Source organism: Tachypleus tridentatus, chromosome 1, assembly GCF_004210375.1.
Source record: "Tachypleus tridentatus isolate NWPU-2018 chromosome 1, ASM421037v1, whole genome shotgun sequence".
NCBI lineage: Eukaryota > Metazoa > Arthropoda > Merostomata > Xiphosura > Limulidae > Tachypleus > Tachypleus tridentatus.
In genome coordinates this window covers 178,238,970-178,263,650 of record NC_134825.1, presented here as the reverse complement: position 1 = coordinate 178,263,650, position 24,681 = coordinate 178,238,970, and the positions used below count along the sequence as shown (strand labels likewise).

Below are 24,681 nucleotides of genomic sequence, written 5' to 3'. Positions count from 1 at the left end.
AGCTATTTACATGACATGTGTTCTCATAGTCTAACCATTAAATGAATACTTTGCCTTTAGTTTAAACGTATTACTTCACGATATGTAGTTAAATCAAATTACTGCTGATTGTTAGTCGATATTGTTATTGATCTTTAGGACTGGTTTGTCCCCCTTCCCCAGGACAGCGGTAAGTCTTTGGGTTTACATCGCTAAAATCAGGGGCTCGATTCCCTTCAGTGGACACAGCAGATAGCCTGGTGTGGCATTGCTATATGAAAAACAGACACATACACATTCAGAAGTGGTTTAATTAATGTTATGTTTAATTATGTTTATGCTATATTTAATTAAGCTTTTCTTCTTCTTGTTCTTTTATAATTTCTTTATTTGTTGAAATAAATAAACTCGATAAATATGTTTTGTTGCTTATTAACAAGTAAGGATATTTATCAACTGTTGTTTTTGTATGTGATAAGACTTGTATTCTAAATGTTTGAAATTTTTATGTTGTATCTCTGTTGTTTAATAAATTACTCTTGGTTCATTATCATTGTAGCGGCATTTTGTTTTAGTTGTTACAAATCCATGAGTGAAATCATAGTAAAATGTATCATACTTTGATGTGCCACCCACAATATACGATATATGCTATATCCAGTGCCCCCGAGGCTTTTTGCCCAATATCATAGTTCAGGGCATGATAGAATTAGTGGTACATTTAGTTTTATTTGGCAGGTATATTAGATTTAAATGTCAAGGAATGTTTATTAATGTATATTTTCTCTCGTTCTACATATGGGTTGAAGAGTAACGGAAATGTATTCACCACAAAAAAGAAGAAAAGGTTTATATATATATATATATCTTTGCTTGAATGATCCTGCAGGTAAAAGCTTCTAACGTCAAGCAAGAGAAGAAAAAGCCTCCAAAGAGTAACTAATGACGCCCTGTCTAAAGCGTTCCGTCGATCTGGCAAGCATTGTAACGTACAACCCCCCATATTTTTATTGAGGGATATATAATTTCAATACCCTGAATTTGGACATAGAAGAAAACGAGAGAACGCTGTGAAACACTCACTGAGCTCGAGTACCACACGTTCTTCTAGAATGGTACCATAAATACGAATATAAATTGAAAAATAAAACACGTGCTGATTATTTGTGTTTCACATCGTATTGATTATTTTACAGATTATTGCGACATGTACGTGTGCATGAGTCTCTGCTGGCATACAATAAAATACAATACTTGGCAGTTATTTTTAAGTTTCAGATCTTTTCATAGCTTAAAAGACATTCAGCGACGCTCAGAAACCGATGTTTATTCAAGTGAGTTTTAGTCTTTACTAGCAGGATGGAAAGGTGTTAAAACGTGGTTGTTGAGTGATTGAAATGCAGTGAACGTGACTTGAATTGAATGCCTCAAAACTTGCAGTGACTGCTGTCGTTGTGGATATACTGTGCAGTTTGGCTTGTTTATATCAGTGCCGTCCATAATTTAGCAGTGTAAGACAAGAGGTAAGGCAGTTAGTCATCAGCACCCATCGCCAAATCTTGGACTACTCTTTCACATATAAATAGTGGGATTGGCCAAAACTTATAACACCCCCACGGCTGAAAGACTGAACATGTTTAAATTTTGAACTCTCTAAGCACCAGGGATTAAGGTCAAAAAACTGACAGTAATTTCGGTTTGAAATTCTCTATCGCCGGAGGAGATAGAGATAACCGGGGGTGCTCAGAGAGATGAACTTTCTCTTCGCCCCACTCTTGGTTTGAGAATATTGATGAAGCGACCCGAGTAAAAAACATGACGTCGGACTAGATTATCCTGATATTACGTACGAGATCATGAGCAGGCAGGCAAGAAAGACGAAAACCGACGAACCAACACTGAGCACCCCGCTATGCGTGAATACCAGATTAAAGGCTACTACTACTACTAACTAACGTGGCAGGGGTTCAGTTTAGAGAGAGAGAAATCAGAAGAGTTCTCTCTCCAACTGGGGTGTTCAGGAACTTTGTAGTTCCTCTTCGTCCCCTTTCGTGTATTGTTATTAAGATTAAGTGTTGTTGTTGTTTTTTTTAATTATTATTTTAATAAATTAATTATCGTTATTATTCTTGACTTTTTGGGTGGAGAATGTCTCACTAAATGTTCTTTTGGGTGGAGGCAAAGGCAGCAGAGGAAAGAAAGGCCGGGACCTGTCCCGAAATGAAAAAGTTGGGCAGATGTGAACATGAATGTAATTCATTCAAATTCAGATCAAATCAAACGGCCCGGATTAAAGATTAAAGGCAATAAATATAACTGCATATATACATGAATTTTATGAACAGTTGTTAGAGTGTGAATTATTATAATCAGTTTCTAACTTTAAAATCATATTTTAAAAATTAATAATACAATAATATTTATTTGATTTTATTTTTTAATATCAAGCGTTAAAAAGTTGCCTATTTTCATATTTTTCACAAGTTGTTTTAAAAATGTGGAAATGGAAGAAACATGGTAGACATATGTCATACTTTCCTCGAACTTAATGACTATTAGTGAAATATATAAGAAAATTAGTTCAGTTCGATATTTATTATTCATTATACTTACAAATAAATTTCTTGTATTTTACATAAAATTAATGTTATATATTGTTTGATTGCAGGAGCAGTCTTGGTTTTAATACCAAAACCATATAGAAAGATATCCAGCCATCAAGAACCAAAAGATGTTGATGTTAGTCGACTTTGGCGACTACATTTTCCAGAAATTGAAAATAAAATAATGTACGAAAAGGCTGCCAGTACAATAGTAAAACTATTATTAAGTTTCTCAAGGTAAGGCGGAAACCGTATGGACTTAGCTAACATTTTTAAGTCTACCTTTATGTGCAGATTTTCTTTACAAAATGGGAAATACTGTAATTTACGCACGTGACCCCTCAAACTTACAATGAAATATTATTATTGTTTATGGTATTCGAAGTAATTTTTTCCATTTACCAGAAGAAAAAAAAAATCGCACGGTTTACTGTAGTTACTCTCAGAGCAAATGAATGCGTCTTGATTTTCGTTGCTGTTGTTTTCCATGTATATAAGTTGACAACCCTTACCAACAAGGTGTCTGAAAGTACTTTAGGTCCATCCATGCCTTCGGCCTGGCATGGCCAAGCGCGTAAGGCGTGCGACTCGTAATCCGAGGGTCGCGGGTTCGCGCCCGAGTCGCGCTAAACATGCTCGCCCTCCCAGCCGTGGGGGCGTATAGGTATTCGTTGGTAAAGAGTAGCCCAAGAGTTGGCGGTGGGTGGTGATGACTAGCTGCCTTTCCTCTAGTCTTACACTGCTAAATTAGGGACGGCTAGCACAGATAGCCCTCGAGTAGCTTTGTGCGAAATTTCAAAAAAAAAAAAAACATCCATGCCAATCTTCATAAAACCTTTATGCATGTCTTGCCCCATTCGATTTCTAAGCTAATTTAAAATATGGTTCATGCCACTGAAAGCACGCTCAACTCCAGCAGTCAAACCTGGCACCCCATCACCCATCCGGTTAATTTTTCAAGATTGCTGTAATCGACATTTTTTATTTTGATCTTATTTCATACTGGAAGAAGCTCAAGTCAGCTTCCATGACACCAGCATCCAGTCTATCAAATAAGTCTCTTATTCTCTTTGCATCATTGTATGTCAAACTGCACATTGAATGGACTGTTTGGAAGCAGGGAGGTCTATTGATTACTGATTTGGTGCTCCATTTGTCTGTTGAAGCGTCAACCTTTTTTTTTAAGTTTTTGAATTTTGAAGATTTTGCATTTCTGGCTCATTTTCAAGAATCAGCCACACACCAGAAGTTTTTGTTTTGGAATCTGTGACAGCTATAGCAATAGAGTTTTCTTTAATATACTGTATCTCTAAAATATGCTATTGTTGATGCAACAAGCTGACCAACTAATGACAGGTTTAAGTTTTCTTTTTATACACTTTTGCTGAGATTAGATACAGCAAATAAAGCCTCATCTAAAACTATGAGGGTAACTAAAAAAATGTGATTTCTGCACTTCTGTGAAGATACCTTTTGCTAATGGTGTTAAATCTGCACCATTTTTAGGTTTCAGTAGGCCATCATTATTGAACAGTAATGAGTTAAGATGGCATGAGCAGATTTGTAATTACTAAGTCTTTGCACTTTGACTGATTCTGCATTTTTTAGTCCAGAATCTTCCAGCAACCTCTGAGCTTTAGTGGAACATACATTCAAACTTTGATGACATGAAGAACTTTTTTGACTTCACTAGTTAAAGCTAAAGATAAAAGATGGACTCTACAGTGTACATAATGAATTTTATTTCATTCTTTTTCTGAAAGTTGTTCACACACACCACCTGAAACATTGGCAACACCATCAAAATAACAGGAAATCTGTAATCCAGTTTCCTTTTTCATCAGCTGTGTGTAAAGTAAACTTATAACTATTTTGGAATTAGTGTTTGCTAGATTAGTTAATTTTCGAAAGTTGGTAAAGGTTGATGTTGTGGAAACACCACCTGTACTATTCATTGCATCTGAATCATTTTGAAAAAATTATTTGCAGTGTATATAAAAGAGTTGTATCAAAAACAGTCATTGCTAGTTCTCTTCCCAATTATTCTGGTATTTAATTGAAGTTGATGAGGAAATTATAGCACCAGGGGTTGACGAACCAACATCATTAGTTTAAAGACTTGGCTGCTTACTTCAGTTTGAGTCAGATGCATAGTATCAGCACTACTACTCAATATGTTTCTTTGTATCAAATTGTAGAAAATCATGCTAACTGCTCTCATTAGTAAAATTACTGTGATTAATGTAAAAGATAAAATTATACAACTTAATTATTGACCATTCAATAGCTGAAACGGCCCGGCATGGCCAGGTGGGTTAAGGCATTTGACTTGTAATCTGAAAGTTGCAGGTTCAAATCCCCATTGCACCAAATGTGCTCACCCTTTCAGCCTTGGGGGCATTATAATGTGATGGTCAATAATCCCACTTTTGGTTGGTGAAAGAGTAGCCCAAGAGTTGGTGGTGGGTATTTATGACTAGCTGCCTTCCTGCTAGTCTTACACTACTTAGAGACGGCTAGTGCAGATAGCCCTCGAGTAGCTTTGTGTGAAACTTTAAAAAAAGAAACAAAACAAGCAGGTAGCTGAAACCAAAATACTGTCTGATTACCTCTATGCTTCACAGATCCACTCTGTATGTTGAGTGGTTTACCTATAATAGCTGAAACCAAAACACTGTCTGATTAACTCTATGCTTCACAGATCTACTCTGTATGTTGAGTGGTTTACCTATAATAACTGAAACCAAAACACTGTCTGATTAACTCTATGCTTCAGAGATCCACTCTGTATGTTGAGTGGTTTACCTATAATAACTGAAACCAAAACACTGTCTGATTAACTCTATGCTTCAGAGATCCACTCTGTATGTTTACCCATACTTTAGAAATTAACCCTTGTTTTAGACATTTTGCAGTCATATAATCTCACTTTGATGGAATCCAATTTTATCAGAATTAACATTATAGCAGCCTTTTATTATTGTTTAAGTATTTTTCTTCTGAAATCACATATGATGTCAGTAATGTTCCTTAATCTTTCTACATACTTAGTTTAACATTTGCTCATGGTTGCCCTCCAGGTGTTATTAAATGAAAATGATATTCTAAGTTCTTCCATAAACATCAGAAATGATCGTGTGTTGCTGGTAACTTCGTATAATATTCTACATTATCTCATCAGTAATGGTAGAAACTTTTCATACCATATTTTCTGAAGCTAACCTGCATACACTGCTAACTTGTCTTCTTAATCTCAAGGATTAGACACATTTCTACAAACAAAATTCTGCCTCTGATCCAAGTGAAGTACCATTGGTGTACCAAGTCTTGAAACAAATTTGTTAATGAACTTTTGTTTGAAACAGATTCTGTATTTTGGGAAGGAATGACATGCTTTAAACTATTTGGTAAAATAGTACATCACAAAAATAATGCAACTATTTCCTGTGTTACTCTGTAGCAGAGGACCAAACACATCACCAGCAACTCTCTCCATTGGTGCACCAATATACAAGACAGCTATAGCTGCTACTTACTGACATTTTTCTCACAGCAAATCTCATATGTTTTACACCAGTTCTGTATAGAACCCCAGCACTCAGCTAAGTGCAATCATTCTCTCTCTTTCTCCTATTTACAGCTGTTGAAAGATTGTGGAGATCAGAGTACTTCACAACTTAGGGACAGTGGAAGTAAAATACTCTGTATTTTAGAAATGTTGATAAATATGTGATGGAGTTTGCTGACATTTCTCTAACCTAGTACTTAAATTCCTACTGGTTTTGTACAGTATAGGTATTATTTATAGTCTGTACATTCTACACTGTAAATTAGTGATTCATCAAATGCAGCTTGTTTACTTATAATTTTTAAGACTGTGGTAAAAAATAAATATATCTTCAATTGTATGCTTATACAATATTTCTTGTTATTTTCATAGGTCTTTTTGTCATATTTGATAAGCCAAGTACACATAGTCATAATCAGTCATTTAGAGTTGAGCTCAAAGCTACACAATGGGCTATCTGTGCTCTTCCTGTCACTAGTATTGAAACACGGTTTGTAAGATTGTAATTCTGTGGAATAACACAACAAAAATAATCTGATTGAATGTTTTTTCTGTCAACTTATTAGTTCTTGTGTATCTTCTAATAACATTAATGGGATAATTATTTCTTTTGATCAATACTGTTTCTAGACAGTGTACTTCTTTATACAGCTCTTATTTTGAACTATAATTAATTTATGCTCTAGCCAATAGTTTTTGTGATTTCTGTTTTTGTTGATATTTGCTAAGTTAATGACAAATTTAAAGAAATATCAGTATATGTTTCCTTCATAAACATCTTCATTTTAAAAGTATTATTACACTACTAACCATTACATCAAGAAAATATAACTAATTCTCATGAGTAAATGTAGTATTAGGGTGTAACAATTATAAATATACTAACACTGTTTGACCATTTGTCCAGAAATAAAACAAACAATTGTACCTTCAATATATTAAAAAAAATATATAATCCTTGATTGATTATACTTTTAAATTATATAATTAAACACATTCATAAAGATGTTAGCTAGAACGGGTGTTAATGGACTTATTCTATCCCCCTCAGTGTGGAATCATGTATGTGGTGAGGGACTTCCCAGGGAAGGTTCTGTTCTTTCAGTTTACCTCCTCTGGGATCTAAACATCCACCCACATGTATGCTGTGTATGGTAACCTGTGAAGGGAAGGAGAGGATCCTGGTGGTTGAGGGGTTCACCCTAACACTCCACTTTGGTCTTGAATTCCTGTAGATGGGCAGCCTTGGGATTACCCCCTAGAGTTAATTGGCTGGTCCACTTGGGCTAGGATCAACCAAGTACCAGTGTTGGATGTTCTCAACAGGGGTTGTGGACATATCTTATGATGGTGTTTGGGTATAGTGCTCACAACACCTTGGCATTGCAGCAGTGTCTTTGTTGCATCTCCTCATAGGGCTTTCTGGTGGGTGGGGTCAGTGGGTGCCGCAACATTCTATTTTTGTTTGTATTATTATATAAGACTTCCCTCGAATAAAGAAAAAAGACATGGTCAAAAACAGAGGGGCTCTCCACCTAATTTGCCTTCATATAAATAAAAATGGCCACCTTGATATAATGGACTGTCGAGGTTTACATTTTAATCTGGATAACATCAAAGCACTGATTATATCCTACCATCCTGCATGTCTTTTCTTACAGGAAACATTTCTGATACCTGCCAATACTGTCATCTTTAGGCAGTTTTCTTTTTGCAGAAATAACAGGCTGTGTGGTGCATGGAAGGGTGGCACCATTGATTGATCAGCATGTGCCCACCCTGTCCTTGACACACCCTTGGTGGCTGTAGCCATCTGTGTTTCCTTTAGTTGTACCATCACTGTTTGTTCTTTCTACCTGTCTCCTGAAGAGACCTATGATCAATACTGGTTCTTCTACTTATTTCCATGCACCTAGTCAGTCCTTTACTGCTATTAATCTCTCAGTTTGCTCCCCTTCATTATTCTCCAACTTTTCACACAGGGTTGACAATAACCCACAAAGCACTGTTCTTTTGAGATTGGCTGAGAGAGATTGGCCATGGTTGATGCCACCCAACCCGCTGGGTGGAAGCTGGATCAAGTAAACTGGCCCTCTTTCACAACTTTCACAGAATTTGTTCCTGTCATCATCTGTGAGCCATCAAAAGATGACTATGTGGTAGCAGTAACTGACTAAACTATACAGGCAGCTGTACAATGTATTCCTAAAACCTTGACACATTTTCCATGATATCCTTGTTTGTGGAGATATTTTGCCTGCCACATGACATGGAAGGATCATAAATAGGCCTGGGATATTTTCTGTAGATATCCCACACTCTCATACCGCATCGCTTTCCAGCAGGTCCATGCACGTGCTCAGTGGGCAAGATGTCAAAGCCAGAAGGACTCTTGGAATAAGTTCACAACCAGCAACTTTTCTACCACCACTTCCAAAGTCATATGGGACAAGATTGGAAAGGTCAGTGGGCAATATATTTTTGTCCCCCTCCCGATCTTGCTCTCTGATGGCCAGGATACCTGGAGCATCACCAATACTCTTTTGCCAAATATTTAGCACTTCTACTTCAATCTCCACCTTCTTAACCATCAAGACTCAGGCAGTGCAATTACCTCTTTCCTTTCAAGCTGATTGTCTGTATGACTGTAATCGTCCCTTTACACTGGTGGAACTGAAAGTGGTCCTCCATTGGTCTGGGACTATATTGTTTGGACCTGATGATGCACACTATGAGATGCTGTGCCATCTGTCTCCTGCTTCTCTTGATATTCTTCTGATTGTTTTTAACTGGATCTGGCAGGAGAATGATTTCTTGATGCCTGGTGCCAGGCTATTGTCCTACCTTTCTCTAAATCTGGGAAGGATCCCAAGATTCCTTCAAACTACCATCCAATTGCTTTGATGAGCTGTCTCTGTTAGACCGTAGAGAGGATAGTTAATGATCATCTTGTTTGGTTCCTCAAATCAAATAACCTCTTCTCACCCGCCCATCCAGTGTGGGCTCCAATGACAATGCTCCACCATAGATCACCTCATTTGACTTGAAACATCAGTCAGAGAAGTCTTTCTCAAATGACATTTTGTTTTAATATTCTTTGACTTTGAGAAGGCTTATGATACTACATGGAGGTACAGTATTTTGCAAGACCTCCATTTATATGGGTTGTGTGGCCATTTTTCCATTTTTATTAAAAAAACTTTTAATGAACAGGATTCAACACTTTCCCTTTTCTACAGGAACTTGGAGTCCCTCAGGGCTGTGTTTTGAGTGTCTCACTTTTCAGTATAAAGATTAATACCATCACTGAACAACTCCCTCTTACTATTCCATATGGGCTCTATGTTGATGACTTTCACCTTCATGCCAGTCGTCAAACATGAGGTATTTTGAGTGGCAGCTACAGACTGCCATCAACCGTTTACTGAAGTGGACCCCAGCAAATGGCTTTAACTTCTCTCTCTCTAAAACAGTTAGATGCACTTTTTCTGCCAATGGGGTATTCACCCTGATCCTGAACTCTGTATTGGTGAAGTTGTGCTACCTGTTCTTGGGGTTTATCTTTGATCATAAGTTGACCTTCACACCACACATCAAGCAGCTACAGTCAAATGTACAAGAGCACTGAACATTCTTCGTATTCTCTCTTCCACCAGTTAGGGAGCAGATCAATATTCTGTGCTAAAGATATATCATGCTCTTATTCGATTCAAAATAGACTATGGCTCTGTCGGACATCAGCCTTGAAGATGCTGGACTTCATCATCAGGGACTTTGGTTCTGCATCTGGGCTTTCTGCACTTCCCCAGTTCAGAGCTTATACACAGAGTCTTGTGAACCTCTGCCGTTTGCAGCTGTCTTTACTGTATGCTACGAAACTTCATTCCTTACAAAAGTATCCCACCTGTAGTTGTGGTTTCCTTTCTCGATTGGCCACACTTTTTTGTACAGATTATCTGCTATTGCTCCTTTTGGCCTTCGTATGTAGGTGCAGTTGGATGAATTAGGTCTGGTTTTGGATAACATTGCTCTATCCACTGATCAGCCCATCCCACCATAGCTTATTACAGTCCCCAAATGCAACCTGTCTTTAAGTCATCTGAGAAAAGCATATATTTCTGATTGGAAATACTGTCTGTTATTTGGTGAACATCTTTTGAACCATCCTTCCATTCCTGGCAAGTTATGATGATTACAGTTGTGCTACAGAAAGTCCTTTACAACTTGTACTATCAGTGCTGTTTCTGTTCCATCCATGGACTATAGTCAAGGCATGTCTCTGTGCCAGTTGGCAGTGAACTTGGATTGAGCAACGTGAAAACAAGTTTTTTTCCAAATTAAACCCTCTACTGAACATTGGTTGCTTTGCTTCCATAAGGATCAGAAAGAGGAAGTTGTTCTAACTGGACCACGTACTGGTCATAGTTTTTTAACTAATTGTTTTCTTTCATCTGGGACTGATGCACCAATGTGTTGTCTGTGTGACACTCAGGTCATAATAAGCCACATTTTAATGTTGTTTTGACTCTCAACAATGGCAGCAATTTAAACATGTTCTGTCCTAAGGTTTATCCATAATGTTAGTGTTTTTGGTGATGGTGACACTGTCCACCTAAGAAATGTTTTTAGTTTTTTAAAGGCCATTAACCTTTTTAATACTAATTAAGTTTTTAATTTATAAATTATGCCTTTTTTAATGTGTTTCTCTTTTAACAATTAAAGTACAACTAGTTCATTTTAAAATTAGAAAATGGTTGTAATGTCAGATAACTAGAAACCTCGACAGGAAAGGAATCTTCAGGTGACTAACGCTGCTGTTTGAACCTGGTGAGTTATAATAATTAAATTTTGCTACAAGTCTTTTAAAACAGGTATTACTTTACTTTATGAAAATGGCTGTGACATTAAATAACTCAAAACCAGGGCTGGAAAGGCCAACTTCAGGTGTCTACTGCTGCTGTTTGAACTACCTCTTAGTCATCCTGGAGAGATGATAAGTAAAATTATGCTGCAGGAAGTCTTTTACAACTTGTATTACTGTAGTTTCTCTCTCACTGCTGTAAACTAGATATAAATATTGGATTTAATGCTATTTGTTTTTAATTCAAACAATAAACTTTTTTTGTTTTACTTTAATTTCGTTTTACAAATTTCAATAATTTTACTTTAGTTTTAACTTTTCCGGATGTTTGGTGCAGATAAGCTGGTTGCTTTTCGCCATAAAACGCCAAACCAAACAACCTATTCCCTCAACCTAATTTTAATATTCTTCAATTAATTGATGTACAGTTTTTGTTGTAAGATTAACATTTGTTACATATTTATGCAAAGGTAATGTTCATCATCATTGGGTGTGTTTTGTTATGGAAAAATGGTGTCTTATATGTTTTTTCTGTCATTTTAGGTGTCTTCTGAACTATTGAAATTCCCTGTTCAGTTTATTGAATGCTTCTTCACAACAAACAGTTAAAACATTAAAATATTTTACAAAATGTAAACAGTAAGACCACTACAAATAAATCCTCTTACTTCATGCATGTTGTTTGGCATTAGCCAGTTCTGGACAAGATAAATCTCTAGATCTGTTACATTCCATCTGCCCATTGTGTGCCTCAGGAAACCCACGTTTTGATGAAATAATTCACACTTTTTGGGAACCAGCTTAAGTACTCTTTTGTCAACTGATCCAAATGCTAATACAACAAATTGCTACATTCCATTTTCTGGTAACCTCCCTGTGCTAATAGTAACTTATTCACCACAGAATCTCGTAGACCCTCTGTAAAAAGTTCTCTTATTATTCTGCGAGTATTTTGTGAAACCTCCATAACCCTGGTTATATGACCTTTGTGAGGTGGTGGTTGCCCTTAAGTAAGTATCTTGTACTGGACTTCCTTCATCTTTCCTGAAAAGCTTCTGTTTCTGATGTACCACATCCCATCCATATTTGATTTGAATATTATGATGTATACATTGGAATGGATGGCATTTGCCTGTTGTAAAAACACAAGTGTGGAGGGCAATGTGTGGAAAATCTATCATTTTCAGGTCACTGTGTGTAAACTGTTGTAGGTCACTTATAGTATCTTGCTGGATTGTGGAAGGCATTGAAGAATCAGCCTTATCATTCTTACACATAATACCAAGTTTATATAGACACTATATTGTTATCTGACCCCATGACCATGAAACTTTATCACCCTTCCTAGAAAATCTCAATTCTGTAGACAAAGGAATCTATCATGGAAAGAGTGGAATAAAAACATAATTGTCAACAGATAACGTGGGAGATGAAAAATGATCAGAACCATATTAAAAAACCACACTCACATTGAAAGTTACTGATAACTACACTTTAATCCTTATTATGTAAAATTAATAATAATTCACTGCCTGAATAAGAGAATGGAAAACATTTGTACCGAGATATCCATCAAAACAAAATGCCAAAATATCGTAGTGTTTTATACAAAATGGTTACATTTTCTCCTTCATCAAAAACTTCCTGAAAAATACCACAATAGAAAGAAAATATAAGGAAGTCATTCACATCCTCTGTCTCCAAAATTTCAATGAAAAACTCAAATGCCAAGAAGTTCAACATAAACATTTGGTGGAAATCTTACAAGAGAATAAGATCTATTCTCGGAAAAACCAAACAGAAACTTATTTATGAAAAACACAAAACGTAATCTGTGAAATTCCATATTCCTGCAATGTAACATACATTGGAGAAATGGGACGAGAACAAAAGAGTGCAAAGACAGCACAAGACTCATGAAAAAACAAAATTAAGCCATTGTAGAACACACCACAACAACTGGACACAAAATAAACTGGGATAAAACTACAATCATCAACAAAGACAAATTTTGGAAAACAGATATAATTAAAGAATATTTCTACATCAATGCAATAAGCCTTCACAAGACAGAGATTCTGAATTAGAGGTTAGCAATCCGTTCTATCATTGTTTAAGCCACTTGCAGCCATTACACTAATCAGAATTAATCACAACACACCTGTCACAGTTTATCAGGATACAGAATAAACCTGCAACAGTTTACATACACTGATCTGAAGAAGAAAAAACATTCAAGATGTCTTCCTTTACAACAGGCAGTTGCTGCCCATTTCACTGTACTCATCTTGAATTCTCTGCCTAAACAATCCATCATTTGACAATTTATGGTATATTGTGTTCATGGTCTTAATGAAGATATCTGTATTCTTGAACATTAAGAGTTTACCAAATATTAATTAGTCAGTAGAAGCTGAAAAGTTTGGTTCTATTATGTTGCAGTAACAACAGGTTAATTTATTCCTGATATAAATATTTGTTTTTACTGGTACAGTGACTGCTTTTGTAGTTGTTGTTATGGGAAATTCAATCTTTGGTATAGTAATTGTCATGCAGTATGAAGTCAGTTCCTAGTCTCCATTCTCCATCAATGCCCATTACCCACACACATTATGAGGTATAGAGAAGTTCTCATTGTAAGATAACTTTAACTTTTAATTTTTCTCTTGTTAAAACCATTAGTGTTTGCATCTCTCTCTCTCTTCTTTTTTTCATATCTGGAGGACGTTTGCTACCTTTTAGTACAAAATGAGGTTGGATTATTGTAGTTGTAAAATCAGTGTTAATCAACATACTGCATGGCTTCCTATCAATAAACCTGTGGCCTTATTTCTTTAAACAGTGACTTTTCTTATTTCATTAGAGGTACATGGAATATTCTCAGTTGAACTTCACCCCATAAGTCCAGCTGTTTCCTGATGTCTGATTAACCATTTCTTCTTTCTGGTTGGGCTTAGAATCAACTTTGGTATTCTCTTTGGCTTAATAGCTGTTCATTTCTCACAGCCTTGGTTGTAATTACCAGGTTTGCCATCATCTATAAAACTTCCTTCTTTCTGGTATCCTTTCAGAGAAGTCATTGTTTTGCACTGACTTTTGTCTGCAATTCCAGGATGTATCTTTTAACATCTTATTTAGTGGTTTATTTCCTTCATCATATGTAATTTACTGTCTTTCAGTTCTTATTGTCAGCATGTAATGTTAGCTACTCTCAACCTTAACACCCCATAAATTAAGAGATGGTATTTTCAGTGTTTATCTGCATTTTAACAGATTATCTTTCCTTTCCCTCAATTTAAAGATGTTCAACTACAGTTAAAACTCTCATATCTTCATGTATTATGACATTTATAAATTGGTTACATGCCAACAAAGCCATAACTTCACGAGGAGCATCAAGGGAAGATAATTAACCAAGCATTTTGAAATCTTTTGCAAGTTCGTCTGAGGTCTCTTTTCTATGTACACTTTCCTGGAATTTTGTTTTTGGATACTTCTTTCTGGTATGTCACTTCAAACGTTGTATAAATTGGTTATCAATATCTAACATTTCTCAGCTGCCAGAATTCTTAACATTATACAAGTTTGTCCATTTAGATGGGCAGCAACTTCAATGGTTTTTTGTTCATGGTTCAACCTGTTTACTGTGGAAATGATACTGAACCTAGCTTGATGTGATTCCCATGTTCCTCCCATCAGTTTATTGGTTTTTTTTCAATTTCAAATGTTGGAATGGCCATCTGAAGTATTAAACTGAATTTGGTGATATCATGGCTGGAGGAGTCTAAAAAGGTCTTTCAGTAACAACTAGAACAGTAGTGGTGGTAATAAATGTAGACAAAATAAGTTATCCTATTTGATATTAGATGGTGTTTTTGGTTGGAATTATTGAGCCAATGTAGAAATAGGTATGATTGGTTTAGTCTCTTCATTTATTAATACACTTTTCATGCTTTATTCTTTCAATGTTTTCCCATTTCATTAATGTTTATTACACCCTTACCATAATTTTGTTTTACTGATTTAATCTCTCTATACATTTACAATAGTTTTGTTATTCTTGTCTTTACTCAGATTTAATATTTAAAGAAGTATTAAAATATATCTATTTTTTAATTTGTTTCTTAAATTCCCGTTTTTCTTCTTCGTCTTTTAATTTTTGTACCATTCTTCTGATTTTCTGTCACCTTTCTTGATTCATCTTTCAGTTTTCTGTATATTAAAACAAAATAAGGAAGATATTTTTACCATGCCAGTTAATGCTTGCTACCACTGTTTAACCTCATAGTCATTGTCTACAACAGTTAAAGATGAGTCAAACTTCTGTTTCACCAAAATAAAATAAAACCCTTTTTTGTTGCCAAATGTGTTAACTTCAATGTTTTATTTTTGTTATTGTTATTAGTGGATTACTTTGAATTATCTCATGAAAAAAATTTCAAGTCTGGTCTAGAGAAACAACAACAAATCAATTTGAAGTTTATATCAGCTTAAACAGTCCCTACACTGTTATAACTTGTTTTAGGCTTAGCAGTGATTCTTTTAAAAGCTTAGCATTAAGAGTATATAATATTATTGTGTTCACTTTGGCATCATATCTCTAAACACTCTTTACATAATTTATACATAAAAAAAGTGTTATCTCACTTGTTTTCAGGTGGGTAAAAAAACACCACTTCCTATTGTTAGACTGTGAGCTTCTCAGAAGGGAAAGGTTCAATATACAATACAGTAAATATATGTAGCAGAAAGGGACCAGGGAGAGAATTTGTTAAATGTCAGAGACACAAATGAGATAAAGTACTACACAAATGGAGGGAATGAACCCTCGAGCTAGGGGCTTGGTTCAATGTGACCCATTTTGTAACCAACAGTATACAACTGTTTATACTTAGTTTTGTTGTTGTATTCTGTTTTGAACTGTATCAAATAAAAATCCTGCCATGCAAGTTGTAAATTATCCTGTGAACATGCATCCCACTTTACCCTTTCAAATTATGGATGCACAAACTACTTGCGAGTTGCTCGTGGACATAATTTGTGAATATTTATTACTATAACTTTATTTCTCACCTGATCTAACTGTTTCTAATTTTTACATGTTAGTCACTTTTATAACAATAAATAAAATATACACATGAGGAACAAACTGACCAGCTTCAAATTTTCACACACCATTGTGCTTTCTCTCCCTCACACACTTCAAGCACTGGGACTACTTCAGAAACAATGCTAACTTCACAAGGCTCATGGAAATATTTTAACAGATGTAAAAGATTACACTTAATTGTACAATTTTGCAACTGAGTGAAAACAAAACTAATGAAAACATACTCTACGAATAAATGTATTTATGACTTACTGATCTACTCTGAAAATTTACTTATCCAGTTGAAATGTTCACCATATTTCTAATTTAACTTTAACCCTTGTTCTAATTTAATAAACTCTATGTACACATGTGCTCTCGTAAAGTTTTAAGAATGAATGTTTATGGTTAAAATGTTTTATACAACTGAACTGTTAATATATATTGTATTATTGAAAGCTTTTACGTGACAAGGAAAACTGGAGAGGTTTGGCTTCTTATTACTTGAAAACTGTTGTTCTGTGGGAAGCTAAGTCAAAGAACAAACCAGAATATTGGAAACAGGACAGAATGGGAGTAATTTTGATTGAGGTTAGTGTAAAATCTGAGCATGTTTTTATAAAATTAAAATATGGCAAAGCAGGTAGTTTTCCCCTAACAAGATGGAATATATATAGCTGGTGTAGTTTGGCCAATTACTAGTATTGTAAGTTCCCAGACATACTCATATATTTACATCTTGTTTTGCATCTAAAATAGCAAACATACAATTTGATTATTTTTAGATTTCAGTAAATTTTGTTTATTGGACTTTATTGTTATGGTTTCATATCCAGATTCCAATATATTAGGGTAAATTTTAATACACACTGGAATGTAATAGAAGTGTATTTCTTTCTTGTTCAGAATATAATAATGTTACACTTTGTTTCTATATGATGATGATGCACTATTTTAATCCCCCCTAGAATATAATAAATGTACAGTATGTATAATTTTTAAGTTCATATATTTTTGTTTGTGTTTCAACATAAAAGTTTATATAGCTTATTATGAAATGAATTTTTAACCTGTTTCTTGGTGTAATGGGAATATTTCTTTTATGAGTTCTATTATGTAATGGTCATTTTTACATCAGTTTTACTATAATAAGTACCTTTTTATCATGTTTTAATATAACAAGGTATGATTTGCAACTAGCTATATTAATGGTCATCAGTAGTTCATGGATAAAATTGAGGTCCTATACTTCTAAAACTTCTGTTCATTCCCCATAGTGGACATACTACATGTAGCCTGTAATTAGTATAATAATGATACATTTAACTTGTTTGTGTTTTGATATCAACATAAAACTGTGTTAATTATAAGAGGTATTCTAACACATTTTTTCTTGTGTTTTTGTTTAAATTATGTCAGAAAATATACATTACTGATACAAGTTATGCTATTCAAACTTTGGTCACAGTTTTCTAAACAAATAGATTTTTAAATTATTTCACTTAATAATATGGACATGTTAGAAGTATATTTTGAGACTTCTTGGAGAGAAAAAAAAACAACGAAAATAGCCTTTATTTGCATTACAATATATTAAATACAAGAGTATTAATAATTATGAATTTTAAAATGAAGTAGAGGTCTTGGTACAAAAAAAAGTAAAATAACAATCACATATTTATAAAGTTTAATCCTTACTTTTACTACAGATAATTCATAAAGATAATTTTATACAGATATTTTATAAAGCTGCCAAAGTGGGGATTACATTTTATAATTTTGTGAATTTTGTGTTGGTACATTTTGTAGTCAGATCTCTACTTCATTTTAAAATTCATAACTTTTTAATACTTTTCTTTGTCTACTTTTTATGCTACACTTATATACTTCACATTTAGTAGGTATTTAAATACATTCATAATGTTTACTATTTATAATTATACATGGACATGTATGAATTTTTATATGAAGACCAACATTGAACAAGTGCTGTAAAAGAATTACTGGCAGATTAAAAAAAAATGTCACAATGATTTTAGCCCACAAACGTTTGTCATAATTTCTTTCAATGCAAAGTATATGCTCAAACTTTTAAAAGCTTAGCATTAAGAGTATATGAGATGATTTTGTTCACTTTGGCATCATATATCCAAACACTTTTTATGTAATTTATACATTTAACAAAATGTTGTGGGTTTAAATATGATAGGAGTACATCTTGATCAACATTTGAAATTAGTAGCTCATTTTATTAGAGGTTGTATTATAATAAAGTTAGTTTTTTTGTCACTGGAAAATAATACATTTTAATTTTGTTGAGATATATAGTTGAATATGTTTATTAATATACATCAGTCTACACAGATCAGACTACTTCAAGATCCTTAACTGGTTGAATTAAACACAGATGCAACAATGTTTTGATTGATTCTCTGTTGTTTTTACAGATGTTGGAAAAACTTGATACGTTTGTACAAAACCAGAACATACCTTATCTATTTTATCCAAAGTTTAACCTGATAAGAGAAATGAATCCTGCTGAGGCAGAGAAGATTCACAATCGACTACAAAAAATTATTAAACGCATAAAAACAAATCCTTGTGAGGTCTGTGAATTCTTTTAATACTTTGACTCTATATGTGGTATTTAATTCAGATTGTATAATTAAAAAAATATGTTTATTGATACTAGTAACTAAAATGTCAGTGACTAATATTATAGGACCTGAATAACAAAATGTAATATTTGTATGTTGTGATATGTAGTATGTATTGAAGGTGATGATTGTAAAGTATGTCCTTTATATAATAGAACAAAAACCTTAAATGTGAGGTAATACATTTTTTATGCTTATTTGACACCCAGAACTGTCACTCCATGAAATTGGATTATTGAATCTGGAAAGTTAGAACTTTATCATTACTTTACTGAACCTCTACTAGTAGGTACTGTTGACATGTTTTGAGTCCTTACTTTATTTACAGTTTATCACCACAAATGTTGAACTTATCCAGATAATCATACAGTCTATCATTAGTGATTGTAATCTAGTTTGTACTGACAATCTAAAACATCTAAGCTTTACTTATGATCATAGTTAAACATATTATTCTGGACAGCCACTTGATATTGGATAGTCTTTATTCTATAAAGAAAGGTCGCAAGCTCTTATTGTACAGTTACTTTCAAAAGCATGATAATTTATGGTGATCTTTTCTTGTCTGCTGCTCTTGCTGTATTGCCTTTTCCTGAGTTAATAGGTACTTGATATGATGATATTGATAGTCAAGTTTTTGTTGAAGCTGAGAATGTACAACTTTGTCTCTGTAGTAAAAAAAACATTAACGAGAATTACTTTAAATGTTTAACAATTGTTGAAAAGTATGTATTTGATTAAAATAATTTCATTTAAAACATAAGAAAACTTTCTAGAAAATTATAATGGTTTACACATGATTAGCATATACCTGTCAAAGCATAGCTTTGTAGGATACTGTAAAGGCTAAGTTTATGAATTTAAAGATCTGTAAAACCACTCACAGAATAACAAAGGTGAATATAAAAATATCTGTCAAAGCATAATGAAAAGTTTTCATAAATCAGTAAAGGCTAATAAGTAAGATGGTGCATACTTGTTGAAGCATGACAAAGACATCTATAGAGAACTGTAAAATATGACATAAAAATTACACATACCTGTTCATGTTTCGTGACATTGATCCCTGAAGACGTTTAATTTCTTTTTCAGCTTTTCGAATTTCTTCACTGACTTTCACAGCCTAAATTATAATTTAGAAAAAAAGAGATCTCTTACTTCAGAACAAAAACAAGGACCATATATCTGTGAAATTACAGGAACTTATTATAATCACAAAGAAAAAACAAATTGTTCTTTGCTTTATTACAACTCAGAGGAGTTTAGCTGAAACATATGTTAAAGGACCACACCACCAAATAACTTAGGAACCAAAATTATCTTTCATTATTAATAAATATATATGAAGAACAGAAGCAAGGCTTGTAACATTAATAAAAGTATAAGAATTACATTTTTTATTAATATAATTAAATCAGAGATAATAAACACTGTAACAACAATATAACTAAATTATATTGGCCTTCCAGTCATGCCTGACTAACATTATATAACTTGCATTGATGCAGTGCATGTACACTTGTGCTACCATATCCAATAATATAAAACTGACCTTTACTCTTTACAAAGTGACCCTATCCTAGCTGAATTCTAGTAGACTTGTATTTTGTAATACAAGTCACATTGCAATTATTATATATGTATATAGATAAATAAGTTATTAAACTTATTTTTCTTTAAGTAAAGCTAACAATTATCTGTTCTGAGCCTTTTCAAATTTAATGTTTTATATATTCAGTTGAATAAAAAAATCAGAATTATTACATCAGTTGCACAGAACTCCACCATAATTTAGTAGCTAAGCTGTATTTAGATAAAAAATTTTTGAAATTTCCAGCAGATTAAAGACACAACCTACCTACCTTGTAATCTTGATTCAAAAGAACATTTTCTAACAGATTGAAATAGTTGAGAAAACCAGTCTGGGGACATTCTAAGCTGCTGATTGGTTATTCACATGTCATATACTGCAGAAAGTATATATAAGGGCCCATTTCCAAAAATGGAAAGAGGTGAATGGGGCCACTGTGTTTGATTCAGTGCATAAGTTATATCTCAGCAAAATAAAAAGATACGAGTTTCTTATTTATATTCTGATTTGCCATATTGGTAATTTTGAGTTCCTAATTCGTACTTAGTATTTTGACATTATAAACATCAAATCTGAACCAGTGCTGCATTCAACATATCATGACACACAAAAATCTATATTTAAATGTATTCTTTTAATATTTGCTCTGAAATTAATAAACTAATGTATGATACTAAAATATGAATTTTTTACAATTATCTACAATTTCATGCCAAACTTATTGATATAAATTCATTAAATAGTAATTTAATAAAATCTTGAATGTGAGTCAAAAAACACGATGACCTTTGACCTGTAACCATCACAATAAAGTTTTAATGGCAATTTTTATGGCATGCATTAATAATAAAGTAGTTTATTCAATTTTTGGTAGTTCTGTAAATATAATACATACACATGTTAAAGAAGAATATTAAAAAAATCACCAGAATGTTACATATTTCAAAAGTAATTTTGTTAAATCACTTTGTAACACCCACGCTACACTCACCTCAACATTTAGTGTTTTTGAAGATGATGACTTCAAGTTTGTAGATTCTTTATGAAATTCTTTGAAGTTTCCTATTTAAGAAGAAGATGATAAACTGTTTTATACACGAGAAGAAATTGTTACTTTTCAAATGGTTTCTAGCATTCTTATTTCACCAAAATATAATTCACTCATCAAAATACATATAATGATTAAAAATTTAAAACTATGCAAATTCCTGTGAAAAAATAAAATAGTTGAAAAAATAGAAAAATATTTTTCATTAAATATTTATACTAGTATTCTGTAACTTCTCAAACAAGTACGTCGTCTGATGACAAACAAGGTCAAGAAACGAATTGGTTAATACAAATATGACAATTGATTTTAAAGTTAAAAGATCCAGTTATTTTGGTTTTATAGACAGGGACCTACAAGTGCTTAATTATGCTCAAAAAACAGTTAAATTAATTCATAAACACCAATTTTTTCATTTGGAACATGTTAAAATCAAACTAAAATACAATTTTTAAATACATGGAATTTTTTCATCTCTTAGATTTTGTTTTAATAAAGCTACCACTAAAAGTTTATTTTCTTAAGCTAATGTTGTAATGTTGCTTTTGAAATAGTATGTATTCATCAGTGTGTGAAACAGTTAAACCAGTGAGACAACGGGTACTGAATTATTAAACAAACTTTAATCAGAATTCATAGTATTAGGAAAAAATGTGTTGTAACTTCTGGAAAACAAAATATTTATAAAGTAGTGACACATGAAGTACTGCAGATATGTTGTACAACTGGAGTTAATCCTCTCATTCAGTTGTAGAGAACTTACCTGGTGTATGAGAGGTCTTGGGTTTGAACGTGAGCCAAGGAAGTAATAAAACTAAATATCCAGATATTAATAGGCAAACACTTTACTTGGGATTTAACTAGTGGGAACACAAATGTGTTTTATATAGTGTCATATAAACTTAAATTGAATCAGTATCTTCAACTAGTTAGTGTACCAGAAGGAAGTTTAATGAATGTCTGAACTGAAGGAGTTTCAGTTCATATTAATAATTCAGGAGTTAAAGGAACGTGAGAAAATAGCTCTTGATACTAAAAATGAAAGATTTTCATAATTATGTGAAGGTAGTTGATAATATACGTTCTCAGGAATGTACACAGATGTTTGTTAAACTACATTTATTTAGAATAAGACCAATGAGAACCAGAATTCACAGTGGAACATAAAATATCAGTGTTTGGTATTTCATACTTAGTTTAATGACATCAAAACTGATTTGCTTTTATTAAGGATATATAACAGCCCCTCATGATGACAAGAAACTCGCTTGAAGTAAAAATGTATTTTTAAAATGGCTAGTATGGGTATTAACACTTTAATTACAATAAAGTACAGAACAACATTTTGACCTCCTTAGGTCATTTTCAACCTTAGAAGGTCAAAACATTGTTAATTCCCATACCAGCCATCTTGAGATTACATATAATGGCCCTATCTAATACAAAATAATTATGCACTCAGACCATAAAGCATGTTTAGATTGGGGACTTACAAACATATAATGGCCCTATCTAATACAAAATAATTATGCACTCAGACCATAAAGCATGTTTAGATTGGGGACTTACAAACATATAATGGCCCTATCTAATACAAAATAATTATGCACTCAGACCATAAAGCATGTTTAGATTGGGGACTTACAAACATATAACGGCCCTATCTAATACAAAATAATTATGCACTCAGATCATAAAGCATGTTTAGATCGGGGACTTACAACTTTCAAGATTGGGATTTCTCATATATTTATTGGCATTGGAAAACAAAATAATATATATCATTTACAAAGACACAAGAAAGATGTGATACACTAGTCATGGTATGCAAAGTGCAAATCTTGTAACAGATGAGAAACTAAAAATACAGAGTATGGTGGTCAAAGAAATTCATGTGTCCCATACCTGTAAGATGCTTCCCCAACATATTTATTCAACCATTATATACCTAAAGCAGTTGGATAATAAAATGGTACTTCATGAAGATATATTTACAGAGTTGCCAAGTGCAAACAATATGGATTCCAGTGCAATGGAACTGTTCACAGTGGCACTGTAAAACTATCATAATTGTATCTTAAATGGATTATGAGCATAATAGTGTTCCTTTGTAGTGGAAACTGTTACAGGGCTATTGTCAAGAAGCACAGTGCACGATTGGATGTGGTAACATAACATGGCTACAAAGTTAATTTATACCAACGTACTACACTTCTGAATTGTTGTTTTTGTTTTAATGGATCTAAAGTATATTTTGTAAGAAATATGAACTTAACAAAATAAACTAACCAAATTTTATTATTTTATTCTTCAATATTACAAGATCTTTCACAGATAACATTTTTGCCAGTGGATATTCCATTCACAATCCAACTGTTCACTATAATAATTATTTTTTAACTGTTAACTGAAACTATATGTTATTCAAATCATTTAGAACTATCTGTAAATTAGGTCTTTTTTTGTGAACTGAACATTTCAGAAGAGTCGTAATAGCTTTGCCTACAACCTGACACAAAATTTATTTAAAATAATTTCTTCTACCATTTTAAAACAAACCTATTCCTTATGGTAATCATCCAGGACTGAGCAACAAACACACAAAAGAAAGTGTGAACTCCAAAACAGATAAATCTGTATTTAAATTCAAAGTCAATAGTTCTAATGTAAAATAAGATATTTTAACATATGACAACACAAGATCTCAACAGGCTATTCACTATTAGCTACAAACCTCTGGGATTTCCAATTTTGTTGTTTATGAAATCAAAAACTGATTTATTTTTCCTAGGATGGTTGTAACCCTGACAAATCTGATATTCCATTGCCGCCTTCTTCTTCTGAAGTCTCTTCTCCATCTTCTCAATTGAAGCTGTCTCTCGAAGCTCCATACATTTATCAAGGGACTTTCCTATTAATAAACAAAAGTGTATTAAAAAACTTCTAAGTATGTTTTATATACATAGACTTGTTTATTTGGTAGCTTACCAGTATAGCTCATACTAATAACTGTTACATATCTCTCATGTCATACCATACATAGACACTTTTCTATTTATGTGTTTAACAGTATATCTCATACTAATTGTTACATATCTGGTATATTTGCAATAAAGTTTTCTTTCTTATAAATCTTAATTAAAACCAAAGTTTTTTAGACTCAGAGTGTGTTTTTTGTTAGAAAGTTTCATTACAGATAATCAGTCACTGACCAGCTCTTAAATTTGTCTTGTTGGAATTAAAGATTTTTAGCAAAGCTACTAATGTGAGCAAGCAGGAAAGAAC

At 33.2% G+C, this 24,681-nt stretch overlaps 2 protein-coding genes across 6 annotated transcripts in view; one reads left to right on the top strand and one right to left on the bottom strand.

Moving 5' to 3' along the window:
- Positions 1 to 24,324, top strand: part of LOC143231216 (cyclic GMP-AMP synthase-like receptor) — a 44,065-nt gene extending 19,741 nt beyond the window's left edge. The window contains exons 5-8 of one of the 5 annotated variants that reach the window (XR_013016871.1): positions 2,648 to 2,819; positions 16,560 to 16,691; positions 18,548 to 18,706; positions 24,188 to 24,324. Coding sequence is in view for 3 of the 5 variants with exons in the window: in XM_076465833.1 (XP_076321948.1) it covers positions 139 to 195 (57 nt within the window). In the remaining 2 variants the exon portion in view is untranslated. Of the gene's footprint in view, positions 1 to 138; positions 507 to 2,647; positions 2,820 to 16,559; positions 16,692 to 18,547; positions 18,707 to 24,187 lie in introns of those variants that run through there. The other 4 variants (XR_013016872.1, XM_076465834.1, XM_076465833.1 and 1 more) reach the window with 4 other exon arrangements.
- LOC143231200 (zinc finger CCCH-type with G patch domain-containing protein-like) overlaps positions 19,225 to 24,681 on the bottom strand; it is a 53,006-nt gene continuing 47,549 nt past the window's right edge. Inside the window, exons 11-14 of the mRNA XM_076465831.1 lie at positions 24,131 to 24,307; positions 21,340 to 21,410; positions 19,798 to 19,880; positions 19,225 to 19,425 (exon numbers count right to left, since the gene is read on the bottom strand). Of these exons, the coding sequence (XP_076321946.1) occupies positions 19,287 to 19,425; positions 19,798 to 19,880; positions 21,340 to 21,410; positions 24,131 to 24,307 (470 nt within the window). The 3' untranslated portion in view covers positions 19,225 to 19,286. The remainder of the gene's footprint in view (positions 19,426 to 19,797; positions 19,881 to 21,339; positions 21,411 to 24,130; positions 24,308 to 24,681) is intronic.